This window comes from Anopheles marshallii, chromosome 3 (genome assembly GCF_943734725.1).
Source record: "Anopheles marshallii chromosome 3, idAnoMarsDA_429_01, whole genome shotgun sequence".
NCBI classification, from domain to species: domain Eukaryota; kingdom Metazoa; phylum Arthropoda; class Insecta; order Diptera; family Culicidae; genus Anopheles; species Anopheles marshallii.
The window spans coordinates 30,772,586-30,793,528 of NC_071327.1; the positions used below are offsets into that span (position 1 = coordinate 30,772,586).

The following is a 20,943-nucleotide window of genomic DNA, read 5'->3' on the forward strand; positions in this document are numbered from 1 at the left end:
CCCAAACGTGGATAGCGTGTGTGGAGTCAATTTCACGATGGTAGTACGGCAGTGTTTATGCTTCGCATCTGATTCTTCTTACCCATCACACTTCGATACATCATTGCTTTTGCTCCAAAATCGAACTATCCCATGCCCGCGCGATGTACGTGAATTAAGCGTAATTATGAATCGCTTTGCTGCAATTTGCCCTCGCCGCTGATGGAGCGACATAATTCATGAGAGCCGCATCTCACACAAAACATCAAACAAATATGCATACCGCCGCTCGTCTGCTTTTCTCACGTTGCTCCATTCTCTTAATTGCAGATTATTTTGACGACAAAGCTGCTAATTCGACGGCCATCATCGGCACCCGGCCCAGCGTCCAGCAGATCCATCATCACAGTGACTGGTTTGGGTGTGTACGTGGAGGTGCTTCTAGTGACATGCTCCATCGCTGGAAAGAATGATGCCGGAACTTGAAGTCCTGCGCGTGGATCTTCAACTTCCAGATGTGCATCGAGGTGCGTGTGAAACAGCCGAGTGAAAGTGAAAGCACACCGTACAACCCCGAAAATACATCCACACACCAAGCGCACGCATTGGGTGGCGCTTTGCAAAAGGGTGCAGTGTACTTATGTGGGGACCGTGACGCTACTGGTTCCTTCCCTCCCTTCCCTTCGCGTTGTGTGTGCGCGCGTGCACTCGCGTCTGTGTGAGTGTGTGTGTGTGTGTCTCAGTGATCTCCGACACTCTGTGTGACCGTCGGTCGTCGGTATGGCTATACGAATTATTAACCATCAAACCGTGGTGAAGGGGCACGTGGTGCTGGTACTGTTGGTGCTGCTACTATTTCAAACCTGTCGCCACCGGGCGTACGGGCTCACGCCGACGGCGCAGACGACCGGCCAAACGAAGATCATGCTAAAGGAGAGCCTGCTGATACCGTCGATGGACCCGGAGAAGGAGGCCAAGGCGATGTACGAGAAGGCACTGCAGCAGTACGGCATCTACGGCAAAACGCTGAAGGAGATCTGCAAGGCGTGGGTCTCCCGGGGGTGCCAGTGCACCGGTACCAAAGAGGAGGTGACGCTCGTCTGCCGTGCCATCGGGCTCGACGCCGTACCGGTCGATCTGCCGACGGAGCTCGTCAAACTGTGAGTAGTCGCTATCAAACAATTATCAATCGCGTGCGTACAACTAGTTTCGTTCACCGACCGGTGGATGTCTTGTTCGTCTTGTGGCTGCGTTATTCGCTCTCTTTCTCAGCACCGGGAGATTAAAAGATACGTACTACCCGCGAGGTTATCGAGGAGAAGTTATCTGTCCGGCAATGGGAAGTCGACATGCACTTCTCACCAAAAAAAAAGCTCTGTAAGATGCCTCACCATCCTCTTCGGAAGTCGGTCAAATCAATCCGTCTTGTTTCGTAATGGTATTGTTCGGTTCGTGTCGGTTGTCCAGGGTAAATCCCAGTCCAAAACAAGCGCAAGCTAGACACATTCTTTATCTGCCCTTTTTTGGTTACCCAAAATATATTTGGTCGTAATAGACTCCAAACGAAGCACTGGGTGTCTTTTTCACCTGGCCGTGTACAGTTGAAAAATCACACCATCAACGAACGTCACCCAGCTCCGGTCCCAGACATACCGATTAACGACGCCGATGGAGCCATGTCACCTGGCACTAGCGCAGGGTCGGGCGTATGTACGGGCGTGTAACATTACACGTTTCTTGCACCATCACCGGCCCAACTAGTGCCGCACACCAACCGCCATTGATTCACACCGGCTGCGAGCGAAAAACGCGCTCTTTACTAGCCGTTGTTGCTGAATATCGGATTCTTGTTGTGCTTCCATCGGATTGTGTTGTGTTGTGCTTCCACCCACTGTTCCACCCCCACTTTCTGGCCACCATCTCAGCTTGTTTTGGTTGCCTTCTTTCATCTTCTTCAGTGGTCCATGTGGTTCAAACGCGAGAAAACGCAACTATTCGTCGCCACTTTTGTGTGGCGTGGCTAAACGAAACAACAATGCAACGAACTCATTTTTCATAATTTTCCATCCCACCCACCCTCGAAGGAAGTGGATGTGGTGGGTCCGGATGCCGTTTGCAAGGCAAGCCGTCGCAGAATTGGAAGGGAGGCCCCGTCTGCTCCCGAATGGGGGTGTCTATTTTTAAAAAATGCCAAACGAGAGACAATTTAACGGTTTACACCGGCGCCTGCATCGCTTTACCGACACCCGGGGGAATGGTGGGTAGGTTAAAGATGTGTAGGTGAGTGGAGTGGTTTCCCACCAAATTCAACGACGAGTTTGACTTTTGCTTAGTCACATTTAAACAGGCATGAGATTTGTCTTCCACCAAAACGGTTGTTGCGCGCCCTTTTACACTTATTGCTGATGATCTTCGGTTTTGTTGGGCAGCTGATTGAGGATGACGTGAGCGTGTTGGATTATGTTGATTGTAGCTGACGCGATGCAACATACATCATGTGTCTGAAGATTAAAATTCATACCGACATGATACATTCGTTCAAATTATTGTCCCTTGTGTTGTAGAAATAGGCACCAATCTATAGAAATACCAAGGCCCTATCATTGACATTCATTTGCAACCATTTATGCATACTTCTTCAACAGCAAATACCCCATCTGCTTGCGATGACTGTTTTAAGTGACAAAACGTGACTTGTTTTACCATTTCGGCAACAGTGTCTCACACCCACTGTAAGATGTTCCATATGGTGCAAAGTTTCCGTTCTTTAAGTCGTGTGCTTATCTCCCTTCTCCAAAGAAACCGATTGCCTCTTTCCTTTTACAAACCCAAATAAGCCCCAGTGTCACTCACAGATATGTTTTCTTGTTTTGTTGTTAAAATGTTTCGACACAAAAATGACGCAAAACCGACCGTCTTCAACATAAGAACCCTGGTGTGTGTACGTTAGAGAATAAATAAACATGATTAGCACTGCTCGCAGGATCTCATAACACTCACGTGTGTGTTCATCCACCGAACGATGCGATCCCGAGAGACAATTTGCGGCTCGCATCGGAGAGGAATAATAGGTCCCGCGGCATGGTTGGGTACCGCTGTGACAAGAATGTCTAATTTGACGGACTGATGACCGGATTGCCAAACTGCGTCCCGGTATCGCTCATATACGCCAGAACGCACCATGCGTATTCTAGGTTTGTATAAATAGCGCGCCAGCCTCGTACAACGGCTTGCGCTATATCATCAGCAAATCAAAAAAATGTATGTCACGAAGAACGAAGCAGTTCGGTGGCCAATTTTGGAGGTGGGCAGAAATTTTACTGGGTGATGAAGTAATGAGGTTTGAATAGATTGATATGAGATGTTAATTATATGGTCGCCACTGTTTTCAGGTCCAGCCGGCTGCCTTAGAAGCTGCTTCTCCGTGAGCAATTAGCTCCCATTATGGGGCTTTCCGTTTACAGCCATTTTGTACACCATAAATCCTGTTCACCGTTACGTTTTGGCCTTCTCGTTTTTCATCGCTGTAAACAATCATCACAACCCACGCGGCTTTTGGTGGAATCAAAATTTATGGCACAATGTTTAGAATATTTAGCCACATTATGCGACAGCCAGAGCCATACAGCGGGAGTACGCACCCGGTCGGTGGTTGCGCCATATAAGCATGTGCTGTGATTTACATACAATAATCTTGCGGAATAGAAATCCAACACGTTCCAATTTATCCAGCGGTGTATAAATAAACCACCCCCGGATCGTGCTCCTGTCATCGTCTGGCAGACGGTGCACAGTTCTATCACCCAAACCGTTGCTTATTATGGTTTGACAACATTCAAACACTGCTGCTGACACTTGGCAAACAAATCCAACACACCGATGCTTCTTCAGATTCCTGATTCACATCCATCAGAATAGGGGACCATCTCGTACCTTTCCACTTTTGTTGGAAGTAATTGTGAGCTTCATCCCCAGAGTCAACACGTTGGCTATTCGACTTTACGGGCCGGAGTATCCTTGCGCTATTGAAGGCATCTTCGAACCTGGGGAAGGTATAGTGTTGATATGTTTGCAGAAATGATTGATAGACACCAGGCATGCGGTACGCGTGAATGCTTCCTTCGCAAGGTACACCTTCTTAGCCCAATCGCGGTAAGCGTCTTGCTACAAGGGGCTCAATAAATCAAACATCCACTGCTATAGACCCATTCGGATTTGCGGCTGGTTTGAAGGTAGCAAAAAATAAAGCCCACCTTTTCCACGTTCGAATGATGATTCGTCGATAGCTTTATTTATCTCACGATCGTTTTTTTTCTGCTTCCTTCTTGCACTGAGGCTCATAGAACAAACAATTCATCAAACGCCGCACACAACAAATAAGGGCTTCCGTTTCGCTAATCATAGCGTTTGCAGTAACACCCCGGTACACTCTTGTCTGTGTAGCTTACAGGCCCACTTAAGGAGGTCGCGCACCGGTGGGGGCAGAGAGAAAAAACTTCGCCCCCTCTACCCGGTCGTGGAAAATTCATTACACACATTCTGCGGAACATTCCTGAGGCCTCCATAAAGTGGTGCACTCGATACAAAATGGTCGTTACACATGTGTGTGTGTGTATGCGTAAGGGGTTGGAGGTAATTTGTGGAATGGAATGTGGTGACAATTTATTTGAAAAGCAAATGAATTCGAATTGCTTTGCTTTCGAACGATTGATATGGTACCATTTTTTTTTATTCTGAATGTTGCGACCGGTTCCACCCCAAAAGAGGAAAAAGTGGAAAAGTCAGCACCGTTACAGATGGAGTTGAAGCAAATACACAACAAAAACCGAGCAAAACAGACAGACTGGAATTGAATTCTAGAAATGGGCAATGTTTGATTTCGCAAAATAAATCGACCAGTAAGCACCTCGATGATGAGTTGAAATGGGAGGAGATGTATAAACACAAGGGCACAAAAAAAAACTCCGGTGACGCATTCAACTGATTGGGTTGTTTTTGCTTAGATTTGCTTTTATTTACCCCACTTTTACTGCCAACGCGCACACTGTCCACGGTTTTATGCGCTCGAAACTGTAATGGATGCCAAGCTGTCGGTTCGGATTTGATCGGGCCGTTCGATAGATTTCGCGTGATTACGTCCGCAGATGGTCCATTTGGCTGGGCAATTGGTAGGCATGAGAAGAAGGAGAAAAAAAAACCCAAGCGCACATGAATGCTGAAGTCGTTGGTAACCAGAAATGGGCACATTTTCATTACACATGATTCTACGCTCACTCATCTACAGTGGCCCTTTGGAAAGGGATCACACCGGTCTCCGTTAGCTCAAGACGTAGACGTAATTGAGCGCGTTGCTTTTGCTCTGCCTTTTAATTCCGTACTATCACTTTTTTCAGCTTGATTTCATTTGGTCCGTTTTTTAGCTTTCTCCTGTCACTCGTATCACGATAAACGAGTTTTTTTTTCTATTAATTAGATACAATAAAGTTGTAAATAAATCAATTTATAATTTCGATTAATATGTTGCATCGAGCCGCGATAAGCTTGATTGTGCGCATTGCTGAGTGCATTCATTTTAGTGCCTCGCTTTACCTCGTCGTGACACTGGGTGTTCCAACATTCCAATCGGCTTGCTTGTTTTTTGTTGTTGTTTGTATCGCTTCGTTTAACTTTATTCCAGCACACACAAAAAATCCAATCAACTGACACCGATGCACCCTCTGACGTGGAACTAATCGAAGGCAAATGCATTAAGTGCGTTTCTATGCGCCGGACACCTTCCACGATCGATCGCATCGAGAAATCTCTTACTCACGCCTCGATCGAGAACGACAGCTCACGTTTCGGATCGTGCAACGTCACGCACGCGCGACATCGAGGACATTCGGGCCAGCACCTTCTCGGTTGACTGGCCCAGTGTTCACTGCCATTGATTGACGGTTGGAAGAGCTCCGTGCGGCCACCGTCACGATTTGCGCCCAGGAATTTCAGGGCAGCGTGGCAGGATTATGCCCATTAAGCCGATCGAAGTGGTGTCACATTTCGGGAAGGAAGCACTAACTCCTTTGACGGGTGGCGAAGACACGGCCGCTGCAATGAGTTGCAGGTTTTTTTTGGTAATGAGTGATATTTTCGAACGGAACTGGTTTTTTTTGTCGGGCTTTGTTTGCATCGCGCCGCGGATGTTAAATGGTCACTTAAGAGATTGCCACATATGCCTCCTGTATATGTGTGTGTGCGTGTGTCGGTTTATGGTTGCAATTCGGCAAAAAAGATAGCTACTAGTGGCACTTAATTGCTGGTTTGACATTTAATTGACTGCTGAACGTGATATGATTTGTGTTGAAGATTTTTCATCCTGTCGGAGTACGTGGCGAGCGTTTTGCGTTTTACTTATCTGCGGTGCTGGATGTGAAGTTTGCTTTACTATATGCTCTCCATTACTTTGTGTGTGACGTTCTCGAAGGAAGATAAATTGCACTCTGACTCTTGCTGACAAATTACTCCTAGTAGGGTGACATAAATTATGTGTTCGTTCGGTTGAACTTATCTTTTGTTGTTTTATTTAGCTTTATGGACATATATAATTTACTTGGAATCAATATGCCTGGGTTTAAAAGGATTGTATTTCATACGCAACTGGACACTTCCCGGTTACCAGAGATCTTTAGCATCGTAATAACACCCAAGAGCTCGGACCCAACCTAGTACTTCATGCGCGGATGAGTGCGAATTAATCACGGAAGTTCTAGTTCTTGAACTTTTAGGCCTAGTGAATTCTTAAATGATCACTATTCCTTCAAGAAAATCTTAGAAGAAATTGAGTTCTTCAATGCGAATAATAAAATATCATTTCAGGGTTAGTCATGTTCATACTCATGAACCCTTAAAAACTTCAAATTGCTGTATATTGGAGTAATGCCAATTTATGGGCCTGTAGCATCTTTTTAGCCACTTCTTGGTTGGTATGTGTAGGTATCACGAAGATATTTTTTTTATGTATTTGAATATAATACCAATCAAGCTAATTTTCTCATTATTCTTCTGAGTAATGTCTCTTCAGACTGTATTGCGAACAGTTTAAAAATAGTAATTTCTCGTTATAATTGGAAGCTAGACGACCAATTATTCAGATATTCCACTGATTCTGACGCCTGATTTGGCTTCTTCTTGGGAGACTCTTCAACGTTGTGCAGGATCTGCATCTACTAAACTTCCTTTTTATGTTGAAGGAATGGTTGTCAACAACATTACCCAAATTCTTCATTGGTTGTGTTTCAATTCCAATTCTAAAAGCTCTCTAATTTTGGGGATTTGGCAGTGAAATATTAGTCATCTTTTGTCCTCAAGGATTTTAATCACCCTGCTTTGAGTCTATACTGTTACAACGTCCTAATTTAGCCCTTTTTTCAAAACGTATGTCGAAAAATAATGAAAGCATTTAGGCAAATTTAAACATATTTACGATTCATGACATTTTTCACAGACGATCGCCATCGAAATCGAAAAAAAAAACATGCATTTTGCTTAAAAACCCGGTTCATTTAAAGAAGGGCAAAAATATCTTAAAACTGATGCACTCCAGCTGGTCGACCTCACCGGGCACTGCATTCGTAACTCATTTTCGCACCACGGGCAAACCAAGCGTATGTGTGCGCCAGCATTATTTACGATTACTGTCGTGTGACAGATTTTCGTAGGTGCTTGGTGTCACCCAAAAAAGAGTCAAAAGAGACTATTTTTTTAATGGTAATTTTTTGCCGCCGTCACTAGATTTACTGTAATTGCCGGGAGGTCGGTGCTGCATGGGCAAGATCTCATCGTCCTGATGTCATCGAGTCGGTTCAATGATCATCATTATGGGCTTGAGCATGTCATTACCCGAATACGTATTTTGGACGGCACATCGAACCCCCGTCCGTCACGAAATCGCACCCCATTTACCAAAAAAGCAGAGCCAGGGAGATAGCAACGTGCATTCACAGACGGATGTGCATCTTTAACGAAATATCTTTTTTTTTGTGCTGTCCAGAAACAGGCAGCAGATAGTCGGGTGACACCTTTTTGACACGAAACGATGCAGACGACAGTCCGACAGGCCGACAGACGGTCGTGTGACGATTTGCTGCATCGGGGCACACTCAATATTATAAATATGTTTTAATGTGCATAATAATTGCAACCCGGAGTGGACAATAAATATTAAATGCCACATCTTGTTCCTTCTTCATTTTCCCACCTTCCATGTCGTGTGTTTGGAGTGAGGATGTACATTTTGTGTGTGTGTGTGTGTGTCCTACAGACAAGCCGAACTGCATCCTGAATGCAATGAATGGTTCTCAATGAAATAGGGTAACCCTGGATGTAAGCTTGCCAGTGTAGCCTCCAGAAGCTCCCGACAGCGACTGGGAGGATGCTCACATTGCAATACCAAGCCGACAAATGAAGGCTAATGGGAGGGCATAAAAATGGTGACAAAAAGCGCGTCACAAAATGCAGACATAAAAAGGGAAATACTTGATTATTAATTGCATCTGATTTTGGTTTTTTGTTGTGCAAATGGGTGAGAGACACCAACAGCAACGGCGTGTGTCCCATTGCACCTTCCAACCATAATTCGTGGGTGTCTCCTGCACTTGGCCGATGCACACCTTTTGGTTTGCCAATCCATTTAACCCTGCCTGATGTGATTTTGTGTTTCTTCTGTTCCTCATTTGCCTTCTGGTTTTAATTTAGCACACAATTTACCCTGCTACCATTGCACGTGTGTTTTAAGTCGTGAGGGAGACGTTTATATTTTATTCATTTTTTAAAAGCTCTTCTCATTCCAGCGTCGCGTCCCCCATCCGGTGCGCTTGAGGGTTGAGTGATTCTATAAATTATGTGCAATTATTATTAATGGAAATATCCGTTTTCGGAGCGAATTATGGTCGCGATTCATTCATTTGCCATGCATTAATGGCACTTTGCGACGATGTATGTCTGGATGTGTGTGTGTGAGTGGATGCGTTCTCAATATCAAGAGGATGGCAGCCAGGAAGGGGAATGTGATGTGCGTGAATTCGTTTTTTATTGCGGCACCATTCCTCTTTCGGTTGATTTTTATAATTTTCTCCATCCAAGAAGCGGCGTACAAGTGGGAGAAAAAAACGAACCACTCAACCGTCCAGTCAGGCTCGTTCTTTATCCCGGCTGGGACAGACTGATGGGGTAATTAGGAGGTATCGGTGCGATTTACGATTCGATTTTAGCGAAACATAAGTCGCTTCCCCATCCTTATGGGCGCGTATGATCCATGAACCATTGCCCGGCACAGGTCTTTCGGGGCGATCGCGTTTATTTTTAATCATATTCCAGTTGGGCTGATTGATTTATTTAACGACGAGCGGCAAATGGACCGATTCGTCGTATCGGGATAGTGGCTAATAAAAATAAATACTGCTCATTTTTTTCTCTCTCAACGGGAGCGGGGTTTCTGTTTTTGCTGTTGCACCGCGAAAGGATCCACAATTTATCTTACCCGGTGCGTAAACACACGCGGTGCAGTGTAATTGACGGGTATTATAAACTTGTCCAGACGGAAAGCGATCCTTGGAAGTGGGTTCGAAATGGGTCGACTGGTTCGTGTCAAGGTGGAAGCGGATCGGAATTGGTCGGTGGTTGCTAGCCCCATAACCATATGGTCCATATTACTGTCGATGACTTATACGGCCACCATTATCGCCGATCAATGCACGCAAGTAACGAACCAATTTCTGCCATAAAATAACTTTCGGCTGGAGATGAAGTGCGAACTGAAATACAATTTAATTCTCATCTTCCAAATCACGTTGGCTACTGTTTAGATCGTACCATCTTGCTAATGGCTTTAAAATAAATTTATCGTCTCGCTATTTCGCAAAAAAAACAACAATGAGCACAATTCCCTTTCCTCTTTAAGACTTCTGTCCATTTGTGAGCAATTTTACACATCCTTGCGAACAAATCGCATCCGCTATGGTGTGTAAAAAGTAAGTTAAGACATAAATGAAAGCCAACCAAAAAAAAGAAAAAATGGGCAAAATAAAAACCATTCCCAAATAAAAAGCCATAAATGAATGCATAAATAAATCAATGTGCCAATAAACCTGGCTGCCCCAACTAAAAAAAAAGCCATTACGTGGCGAATAAAAAAAGTGTACTCCCCACCCAACAACCAAATCTATCGCCTTCGAATCTCGCTGAGCGTCTTCGAACCTGCCCATCCACGGGTACGATCGGGAACGGCAGCGATTTACTACTGGCTGCCTTTAAAATTATGGCACCCGTCTGTTGTGTGCGTGATATTGATTTCAGTTTTATTGCTAATAACCCGTTCTTTCGGGGTGCTGGCCAAAAGTACAAGCTTGCCGGGATGACACGGCAGGCCCCGGATAAGCGTAGTTTGAAAGTCGTTTTGTGATCGGCAGTGATGTTTTTCTTTGCTCACTTTATTGGCCGATTTGGAACATCATAACGCGTCCAGCGAGGATAAAAAAACGCTGTTCGTCTTGTTTTGACCGCGCCATAATGCGAAAAATAAAGAACCATACGGTATTACTTTAGACGCTTGCTGTGTTTCCCCCCGTCCGACAGTACTAAATTACAGTGTGTCCAAAATTAAAGTATTCCTTTTTTAGTGGTTGCGTTGTTTAGTCTGCAAGCCGAAGCAATGCGTTGTGGGGGAGTTTTATCTGGAAGTGTTGTTCCGAATCGTCTGCAAGATTGCTGACGCTGGTCAAAAGTCAACAAGTTTCCAGACGGCTCTTAGATAGCGCAAGAAATCGATTCCGGAGATGGATTGGTTTATTGGAAGGAAATTAAAGGGAGCAGTGTTCGCCGGTTTTCCGGTACATCTTTCGTGGCGCGTGGTAGAAATGTAAAAGTTTGAGGTAGATACCGACTTCCCCGCCCCCGTGATGCCTTCGCCGATCGAAACTTCCTTCACGGACAATTTCGAACACTCTTTGCACAAAACCCATAAAAACTATTTGCTCAAATTACAAACTCTATCCACACGGACAAACTAATCCTATTCAACGTGCCATTTAATGACCAAACATGCAAATGGTGGTACAACCGGTCTGAATTGTCACGATGAGGATTTTTATTATTTGCTCTATCAACAATCGTTAAAAACACAACTTTCGACCTTCTTGTGCAAACGCACGGACACACGGGTCCAACCGTAATCAAACCGTTTTTATGGTCGATCACTTTCACCCCGAGCACTTGATTGAATCCTGCACAAAGGAGAGACTACACCAGACGCCCACTAGAAGAGAAGCTGGAACAGTTATCCTGTCCCGATGACGCCCACCAACCCTGGGAAAACTAATTCCAACTGTACACGATTGAACGACATCAATGCGAGAGAGCGGGGGAGCGTGAACTGTGCACCCCAAACCTAATTACGCAACAACAGCAGTACGAAGTTGAACGTTCCTTGTGACTTCTCCACAGGTTCCAGGGTCCAGCAGATCGGGTTTTGTAAGCCGAATGCACTCGCAACCCCCCCGACAACATCCGGCTTGGAAGAGCTTACATTGGTGCTATCGGAATGTAGGTTAATTTCCTTTTGTACACTTTCATCCGTTAGTCCGATGCATATTACAGCATCGGATAGGATCGGTTGCCTTGCCCTCTCCCCAGAAAAAAAACCTACGGCAGCTGCTGTAAGACGCTGTGTCGATTGTTGCCGTTGTGTCGCCTGCAAGTCTTTACGAGTTTTAAAGAAACTGACGCTTAAACCTCGAAGAAACGATTCATTGAAATCGATTCGATGCACTAAGCCAAGGATGAGATCGGCATGGGTAACTCCACTCCCTTTGCAGCCGGATACGGAATTGGCTGTTGGCACAAAACTCAAGGCGGCCAAGGTTTTCTGAACATCTCGCTGTGCGCTGCCAGGGCCAGGGATTGTGCATTGTGCCCGGTATGTGGGGAACTTTGGAAGCTGCAAATGAAGCTCGCAACCAGCAGCTCCACGGTATAAAGCTGGATGAAATATAACACTAAAACGTACATAAAAGTTTAATAACAAATGGGATGTGCTGCTGCGGTAGTGATGCGATACGGGTGCAGGGATGTCAAACTGTAAGGACAGGAGTGGATTGAAATGGTGTGTCCCTGTGTGTATGTGTGTGTCTACACAATGTTGGTGAAAATGATACCGAAACCAAAGTAGCGAAATGATGCTATTGGACGGTGACGATAAGGAAGGAAACCCATTGGCTTTGGGCAGTCGCGTGGTAACCTTCGGAAGGTTCACTCCCTATCGCCACCATGCGGTTGGTCAAACTCTTCTTTCCAATCTGGCCATAAGCTTGTGCAGCTTCATATTCTACACCACGAACCACGAAGTACCCGGTACCGGCTGTCGTTTGTTCGCTGACGGAATCGAAACAATATAAAAGGGAAACTTGCGGCACTATTGCTTATCGAATTGCTTCGTCCACCGGTTCGCGCTCATGGGGAAAACATTAAATTTAAAATTGCATCCCTACCGTCCCTTTGGCCTTCGTTCCGTCGCCTCTTACGTCGGTTCACACCCGGCAATGGATGTGCTGCAGGCGATTAACGGAGTGATAAAACGAATGGCAAGTACATGAACAAGTTGTTATTGTGTGTGTTTGTTATTGTTGTTGTTATTGTGCAATGACGGGGTACATTGCTTCTGAGCTCGATTGACGAGAAATGGCTGATCTGTTTTTGTACAAGCTTCCGAGGGTGCACTACAGTGTGCAGCTACATTACAATCTTTATTTGTTTTTTAATGTACAGCACAACAACAAATGAGAAGTGGAGCAAAATTATATTAACTATCTTTCTTAAAGGAGCCTAAGTAGCGCATACAGGACACAATATTGAGACAATTTTTTTCATAGCTTTAGCTTACTTTTATAATTTGATCATAATGTAATCAATGACCAATCCAATATTTTATCACACTTTTTTTAAATCATAGGAAACATATAAATTTAATATTTTTTGGTAAAATGTGTACAGGATGTACAGCACCTCCAAGTATGTAATTTTTAAATGTATGTTGTATACTTTGTGATGGGTGTGGTGACCCCGATGGGGTCACTAGCAGATCATGTAGTAATTAATCAATTTTAGAAACAAATTTGTTTTAGATTTCATCTTGAAAAAAAAATAAAATTTCTCAAATGTACGATCAAATGACCATCATTTGACGTATTATTGAAACATTTATTGCATACCTCCAGGCGTTTAACACCTTAACTCAATGGTGAGCTGTGAGAAGAAGTAACATATTTGAAACTTTTTTTAACTTGTTGTAACGTATTTTGTTTACACTTCTCTTCATTTTACATATTCTACACACCGTTGTGCTATAAACACATATTCTACACATATTCTGTGCTATAAATATATGGACATTAAATGTGGATAAAAACAATTTTGTTTTATTTTTTTCCAGTGGAAAAATATCGACATGTGTGCAACAAGCAATTTCAAACCATAAAATTAATGCAGTCATATTTACCACATGTCTAGACACGTGAGGATTACAACTACCACTGTTGACAGACGGTAAAACATTAACATTAATGATTTCTGCAACGGTTTTTTTACCTCTTATGCTCTGCTGGAAAAACATTATTTGAAAGACAAAAACACATGTAAATTTTTATTGTCTCGTTTGTGTCTCGCCAATTTCTGGAATGTTTTTATTTCTTAGATGACTGTCGGAATCGCGTAAAGAAGCGAATAAAATTATAATAAAAATAGTTACAATTTCGGACGCTCGCTGTAACGCTGCCCAATTCTGGATGGCGAATAAAACCAGCGAATACTCGCTCCATCGAGCGGAGCTAATCATCTGCGAAATCTGCTTGTCTTGGTCAACATAAAACCCGTCTGGCTCATCAATTCAATTAGCTCGAGCTCCAGAGTGTACGGCAAGCAATAGCGCAAGCCAAAAGAACTCAGCGCCGGGTGCTATAATTCCTATCGTTCGCCACGCGCTCAAATCACAGATCGCACCATTTTGTGCGACACCTAGTGTCAAGATTAGGGGCCAAATAAAACAGTCCTGCATAATTGGGAAATCGTGAAGCATAAAAGTTGCATCGTATTGGTGCGTCGTGATTTTTTGTACCATTTGCTGTGGCACAGGCAAATAGTGACTAACGAAGCAGAAGTGCTGATAGTTTTAATTATCAGCCAACCGAGCAACAATCGTTTACTATCTAACCAAAACGCTGGCTAGGGAAGTAAGGACGAGTTAGGAGTTTCGTCGAATTCAACTCATCCAACCACAAACCGTCGAGCGGATTGGAGAGCTTTTTTTGTTTACCTCAACCCAATCGGCGTGCTTCATCAGCTGGCGAACAAGCTTGGCAAGCTTTCGATAGCTAATTTATCCTCGGGCGGGTTCGGTTGGGCCATGATTTCGGTCTTCAAAGGCGACCCCGCTGACATGTCTGGGGCGCATAAATTTCCCGACACCCGTCGTCGCGTCACTCGTAATCCTTGAGGGCGGTTGTAAATCGTCTACGTCGCGAAAGGGAACGGGGCGAGTTGATTCGATGCGACGGGGGCTCCGGTGTCCCCGCGTGCGCCCGACAAAAAGCCCCACGTTCGTTCTCCAAAACAAAGGACAAGTTTTCCTCAATGGTTGCGCAGAATTTATGTCGGTTAATTTGTAATTGAGACATGAACAATATATCGTCCACCGGAGTCGGCAGGAGTTCATTTACCTGCGTGCTGCTGCCTTGTACACACCATGCCTATAATTTGTTCGCCTGAAAGTCTTGCGAATATTGGGGACAACAATCGAAAGGCAAAGTCCCCGCGGAACGAACGTGAATATCCTGAAAAAAGATCGTAGGAGCGATAATGAAACACACTGTTTACACTCGCAGGAAACGGTTCAATTATGCTTTTAATTATTGGTAAGCGTTTTCAAGAGAGCAACTACGTTAATTTGATACTGTTTTGTAATAATTGCGGGGTACGTTTTGAATGGCTTTGATTGCAATAAGCTCCTTTTTTATGCGATCATTTAACAATAAAAAATATGTATAAAAGTGCGCTCAATTTGATGTGTTTAATTTATCTCTTTAGCGTTCCATAAAGATATCCAGAGAATGAAGCTGAACAGCTAAATTGAGCAGTTTTGCGCCTAGAAGTATGATATCAGTCCAAAAATTGATATTAAAAAGGAGGATCATTAAAAAATCTTGATAATCTTGATAATGAATCTTGATCTTGTTATCTTGATATCATTGATTGATCACTGATGATGCAATATTAGTAGCTGCCTACGATAGCTAATTTACAACCAAAATGACGCAACAAAACATTAAATGTTGCAATCCAATAGAACACCGTGGCCTGATGCAACAAATGATCAAATTCACGCTGCGTGTTACTAAGTAATCGGAACACATTTTAGCATTCTCTGACCTCAAATCAATAACGAATTAAAAGCCCCTCGCGGTATCCTTCTGTATATTGGGCTCCGTAGTAAACTTTCTCGACCCTTACATTTTCGTACATCGTTAATTAAAAGTTATAAAACGATTTCGCATAAACGACGATGTCGTAAAGTTCGCTAAGGAAACAAGAGTGACATACCTTTTGTAATGGCATACAACACATCGGTTATGATCGCACAGCCCTGTTTCACCCCTGCACTGCTGGAGCTCACACAAGGCAAATAAATTATTCCTGGTCACATTTTATTGCTACCCACTTTGTGTCCGAATCGATATGCGCTCCATTCAAACTTCACTTGCAACTTACTGTTTTATTGCAGTTCTTTTAATGTGCACTCATGCAATACGTGTGCATACCGATCAATTGACCCTGTTTTATTTTGCGGGTTTCCCTTTTTTTGTTACGGGGTTTGATTTGTGGTTACTAAGGTTGAGTTCCGTTTGGAGCACAATTTCGGCTGTGATATAGGAGCTCTGTTCTGGTTTTATTGCCATTTCGGCTTACATTAATCTCTAATGCATCATTTAGTGCATTGCTAATGTACCCGTTGCCAATGTTTTATGGTTGCCTTTTCTTTGGTGCAATTTCCCGAACGCCATTCGTAGTGGTAGAGGTGATGCCGTCGGAAAGTTGTTGAAGTTTGTCCTAATTCAAGCAAATCGTACCAAGTCAGCTCGGTTTTCTTTGCTCCCATCCAAACCGCATGTCCTCTAGTTTGACAACCACAGATGACAGTTTTAATGTGTTGCTTTATCGTATATATTTCTTTTCGATTTACAAGCAACCCCGGATCGGGGCGCTGCAGTTAGCCCCCGTGGCCAGCAAAATGGGAGTAGGGAAAAAAAGTTTTTTTCTGGGTCACTCTACTCCGCACGATCGTGAAGAGATGCCACGGAGCGGGGAAACAAGCGCACACACAGCAAAAAGCATAACACCGAAATAGGAAACATTTTTGCTCATTAAAAAAGAAAAACGACACAACATCATTCAGAGCTCAATCGATCCGGTGGGTCCGGATCCGGTATCCTAACCATAAATCCAAACTGATCAGTGCGCGTTGGGCGGTTTGGGTACAGACTTTTTTCCCACGGACCCCTTTCGAACCTGCAGCTCATATCCTCAACTGCATCCAACCCTTTGCGGGGCCACCCTTCCATCAAACAACATCGACCAAAGAGCCACATAATCGCGATAAAATGATAAAAATTTGCTCAATAATTCGACTACCAATGGTTTGGGCGACTTTGTTGCGCCTTCTGCGTTGCTTTGCTTTGCGATTGGGCACCCCGGCGATATTACCCCAAGCGAACATTTATTCGTGAAGGATAACACGAGCAATGAAGTGGATGCGAGAGCAGTAAAATGAACGTAAACGTGTTGCCCAGACAAAATCGTTCCATGTCCTTTTTAGGAGTGGAGGCGCGTACAATAGTCATAAAATCATTCCGAGGCCACAACTCTCAGTATTCAACCATTGTGTGTACGTGTGTGGCCATGTGTTTTGTGTGCATGATAAAGCACCAGATTTCCACCTGTCACTCTGCTGGGGTTGGGTTGATATAAAACAAAATGGTAACACACAGTCGTACCTGTGCAACTGCTGGTTTTAACCGTCTTCCTTTTTGCGCTGGTGCGCTCGTGGCGCGGAATAAAAACGCTTTGATCTGTGGCGTGTCTCTTGGCGGCCTATTGGCTGCCGGTGGAACGCACATTCCATCAACATGGGTGCGTGCGTAAGCTGTCGGCGCGATCGCTTCCGAGCGCTTCTGGACAGTGTGGTGATAAGGCAATTAATCATTTCGGACCCGGTTCCCGACGCTGCTAACGTACGCCGACAGCTGGAAGCGATGGATTGTGACAGTGGCCACGATTTCCGGCCCGGCACTGGGAATGCGGAAAAAAGGGAGAAACCGGCTAACCGACGGGAGCGCCGAATGTTTTCGGCGAGCTGTCAGCGGTTGGGAAGACGAATGGTTTTCCGGCGTACTTGGTGCACATTCCGCCGGGCATAGTTGGTCGGTGCTGGGTTGTGAGATTTGCTTCGTAAGGCGTTATTTGTTAGTTCAATTAACTGCTCTCCGGGGAAATCCATACATTTTTTCACAATCGATTAAAACACTTTTTTTATTAAGATTGCACTGTTTCTGTTTTTGTACCAGACTCAAAATTGTATTGCAGCTCACAAGCTACATCATTGTACTTGTCCTAGATATGAAGACACAGTCATAACAACCGCAATATGAAACACGGGTTAAAAATAGTATACTACTAGCAATAACGAACAAAAATATTAAAAATACTCTTCCTGAAGATTTGTGACAAAGTAGTGCGATAACCGATCGTGCAAACATGGCAAAACAGTATGCAGGATCTCTTAAGAATCCTTGAAACTGTTAGAGGTTAATAATTATTATTTGCATAGTTTTAGGCGTTTAAAATTAAATAAGCATTGCGAAGGACATAAATTGGGCGCATTTTTTTGTCTCGTCAACTGTTTCAATATCAAAGAGCAAGTAGGGAATTTAGGCAATTCGTTTAAATTTAATGTTATGTCACTGTTTTTGTAGCTTTACTTCCAGTTATTATAAATCTTAACAAAAATAAAAAAAAGCAACGTGCAAATCCTTTCCACCGTGCTAAGAATGAATTATGCGCAATTATGAAACATAAAGTATGCTTTCCATAAAAATAAATCTCCATTTGAATCACTGTTCATGCCTAACCGGCCAACCCGATGGATCGTGGGTTTGTCACATCAGCTCGAGCAGCTGTTCCACGGATAAGCGATCGCTCAATCCATCTTGTCCGTACGCTCAGGCACGATGCACCCAGCACACCCTCAAAACATTCAATCCACCAACGCGTTTAACGCTCGAACAGGTTGTTGAAGCAAAACCTGGCAAAAAATACGACGGAGATCTCACCACATTCGAGTTGAAATGTCTTCTCCACCAGCGGCAAGTGTGGAGTTTTTTTCCCTTCCATGCGTTTTCATCGCTGGGAAGAAGGTGGTAAACGAGTCTTAGTAGGAGAGAAACGCTTTTTTGCCACCCGGTCTGTTACTCATGTCTTCTGCACGATGAAGAAGACGGTACTCCGCTTCATTAACGGACAAATTAAGTCAATCTTCTCACATAGACACACCACCAACGGTGGCCGGAATCGATCGGGTAATCGTATTCATGCCCTTTTTCATCTTGGAATGTTGCTCCGGGCACAAGCTGGCTTCGATTTACGGGTGGTGGAAGCTCGGAAAAAGCGAAGTGTTCAATGCAGTGGGATCTTTTTTACATGTATCGATGGAGCTACTTATCTTGGCTTGTTGTAAGCAGATTTTTCTTCTCCCACATTAAACTTTACCCCCTTCAAAACGCTTTATCAAAACTCGAGAAATCTAGGTTCAATTCAATCAATGATTGCTTCTTTTCTGCATTTAGCGACGGGAAGATCGAGAGTAAACCCCAGGGTAGGGGCTGTAGCAAAAGTAATTAAAAATGTGTAGCTGCATCTCCATCTAAGCCTGCCGGTTCCATCGTACGGTGCAGTGTGTTACGTTTAATTACACCTCACAAGCAAACACGGTGGCCCTCACAGTTTGAAAGGTGGAGTCCGATGGCAATCCCAGGATTTGTGTGCTGCAGCAAGTTGCTATTAGATTACCCGTTTGAAAATCACATACCCGTCGAAGAGTAATCCTTGTTCTTTTTTTTCTCTCTCTCGCCCTCTCTCCTCCACCGGAAAGTCCGCCCTTCTTCTGTTGGGTCGAGAAAGTGCGACCGATTGGTGGCTGCAAGGCGAATGAAGTTATTTGCATATTATTTATACTTTGTCTAAGTAATCAATACAACCGGGCGACGTGACGTGGTCCGGCTTTGGATGGCCGGTACCGGGGAGCGAACGAAACTTTTGCCTCACTGACCCAGATCTCTCTCCGGTTCGAGGTGATAGATAACATCCGATCGGGCGCTTGCCATCGCACCATCGGACCAGTAGCTGGGAGCCATTATTTCCCGTCAGATAAGAAGGATGGCACCGATGGAGGCACCTGGGTTAAGGGGATGTAATGCCCGATAGGTGAAGCGCTAGAAGTGAATAATTAGCGTCTCAAAGCGTTCCAGGAAGTAAACGATATTATTTCTCGGTAATTATCAGTGCAGATCTTGATGATGATAGCAGTTCGAACGAGATTTGTTTTTTTTTGTGTTTAATATAAAAGTAAAGAATAAGCAATTTGTTTTAATGAAGTTTTCTCTTTACTTCATCACCAGATCTATATTCTATTTAAAACCAATTGCGTGTAAATTTTTCACATTTCACTGTTGACCCTATGATAGATAACATTTCATTACCTATGATAGATAAGAACCTTTTTTTTAATCTCTAAGGGTAATCTTCATAAAGATGACTCGAAATTTAATACAGAGGGTGTTGATGTATTGCCACTTTGTTAAATTGATAGAATATCTGCCTCAACTCGTGACATAATCTTGCCATGTCCGGCACGATAAGGCATGATAAGGGGCAAATAACGCCATAATCAAAAATTATCGTCTGAAATTTCTTCTTCGAAACAATGACTAAGCCTTACCCACTTAAGATAACTAACCTCTTATCATACACCGCCGATCGATAAGACCGAAACAGACCCGGAACCGAGAGTTTCATTCACTACGTTCGAACTTAGTCCACCGTTGCATATCCAACCAGCTTGGAGCCCTTTTCGTGCGCTAGTATGGGCATCACAACACGGTTCCATCGGGCGGCCAGTACCGGAGATGTACTCCTGTTGAAGGAAGCAACACGCTGGGAAGTAAACACACCGGACGAGAATCTTTTGACACCGGTGCTACTAGCGGCTGCCAATGGGAAAGCTGCTGCACTAAGCGTACTACTTAAACGTGGAGGAGATCTCTCGAAAACTGACCGTTCTGGTAGTGGGGCCTTACATCTAGCGGCAGCAGCTGGCCATCGTGAGTGCGTTCAGTGTTTGCTAGAGGCGAGTGTCAACGTGTTCGAGATGAACACGTCCGGCAGGACTGCGCTGGATGTGGCGAAACTGCACCGTGAATTCGAGGTGGTAGAACTGCTCGAACATTTCCAATTCGAACTCAGCGCGAAAGATCCCACCCGTACCGAGCTGCTAAAGAAACGGGCAGCAAAGCAGTACGAAAAGCTGAAGCATCGGTACGGTACGGTGATTGCACTCAACCTTGACGATAGTTTCCGAGCGCTGGAAGAACATACGGTACTGGAAGAAAGTGTGTAGTGCTGGTTGGCGTGTTCAGTGTTTAATAGGACGAGCGAGAAAGAGCTTAACGCGGGATCCTGATTACACGCTACGGAGTGACCTAATTAAGCTACTGCGGATGTTATTTTTTGTTTCTTGATCTCTGGCACCATGACTACGGAACGATGTTCACTTCCGCACCGTAAGCATATTGTTTGGCTGTGCGTATTAATGCGTGAGTTGATGAAATG

At 44.2% G+C, this 20,943-nt stretch overlaps 1 protein-coding gene across 1 annotated transcript in view; it reads left to right on the forward strand.

Moving 5' to 3' along the window:
* The first annotated feature begins 759 nt into the window (after positions 1 to 759).
* The window catches only part of LOC128715423 (follicle-stimulating hormone receptor), a 61,392-nt gene continuing 41,208 nt past the window's right edge, over positions 760 to 20,943 (forward strand). Inside the window, exon 1 of the mRNA XM_053810318.1 lies at positions 760 to 1,139. Coding sequence (XP_053666293.1) covers positions 760 to 1,139 — 380 coding nt within the window. The remainder of the gene's footprint in view (positions 1,140 to 20,943) is intronic.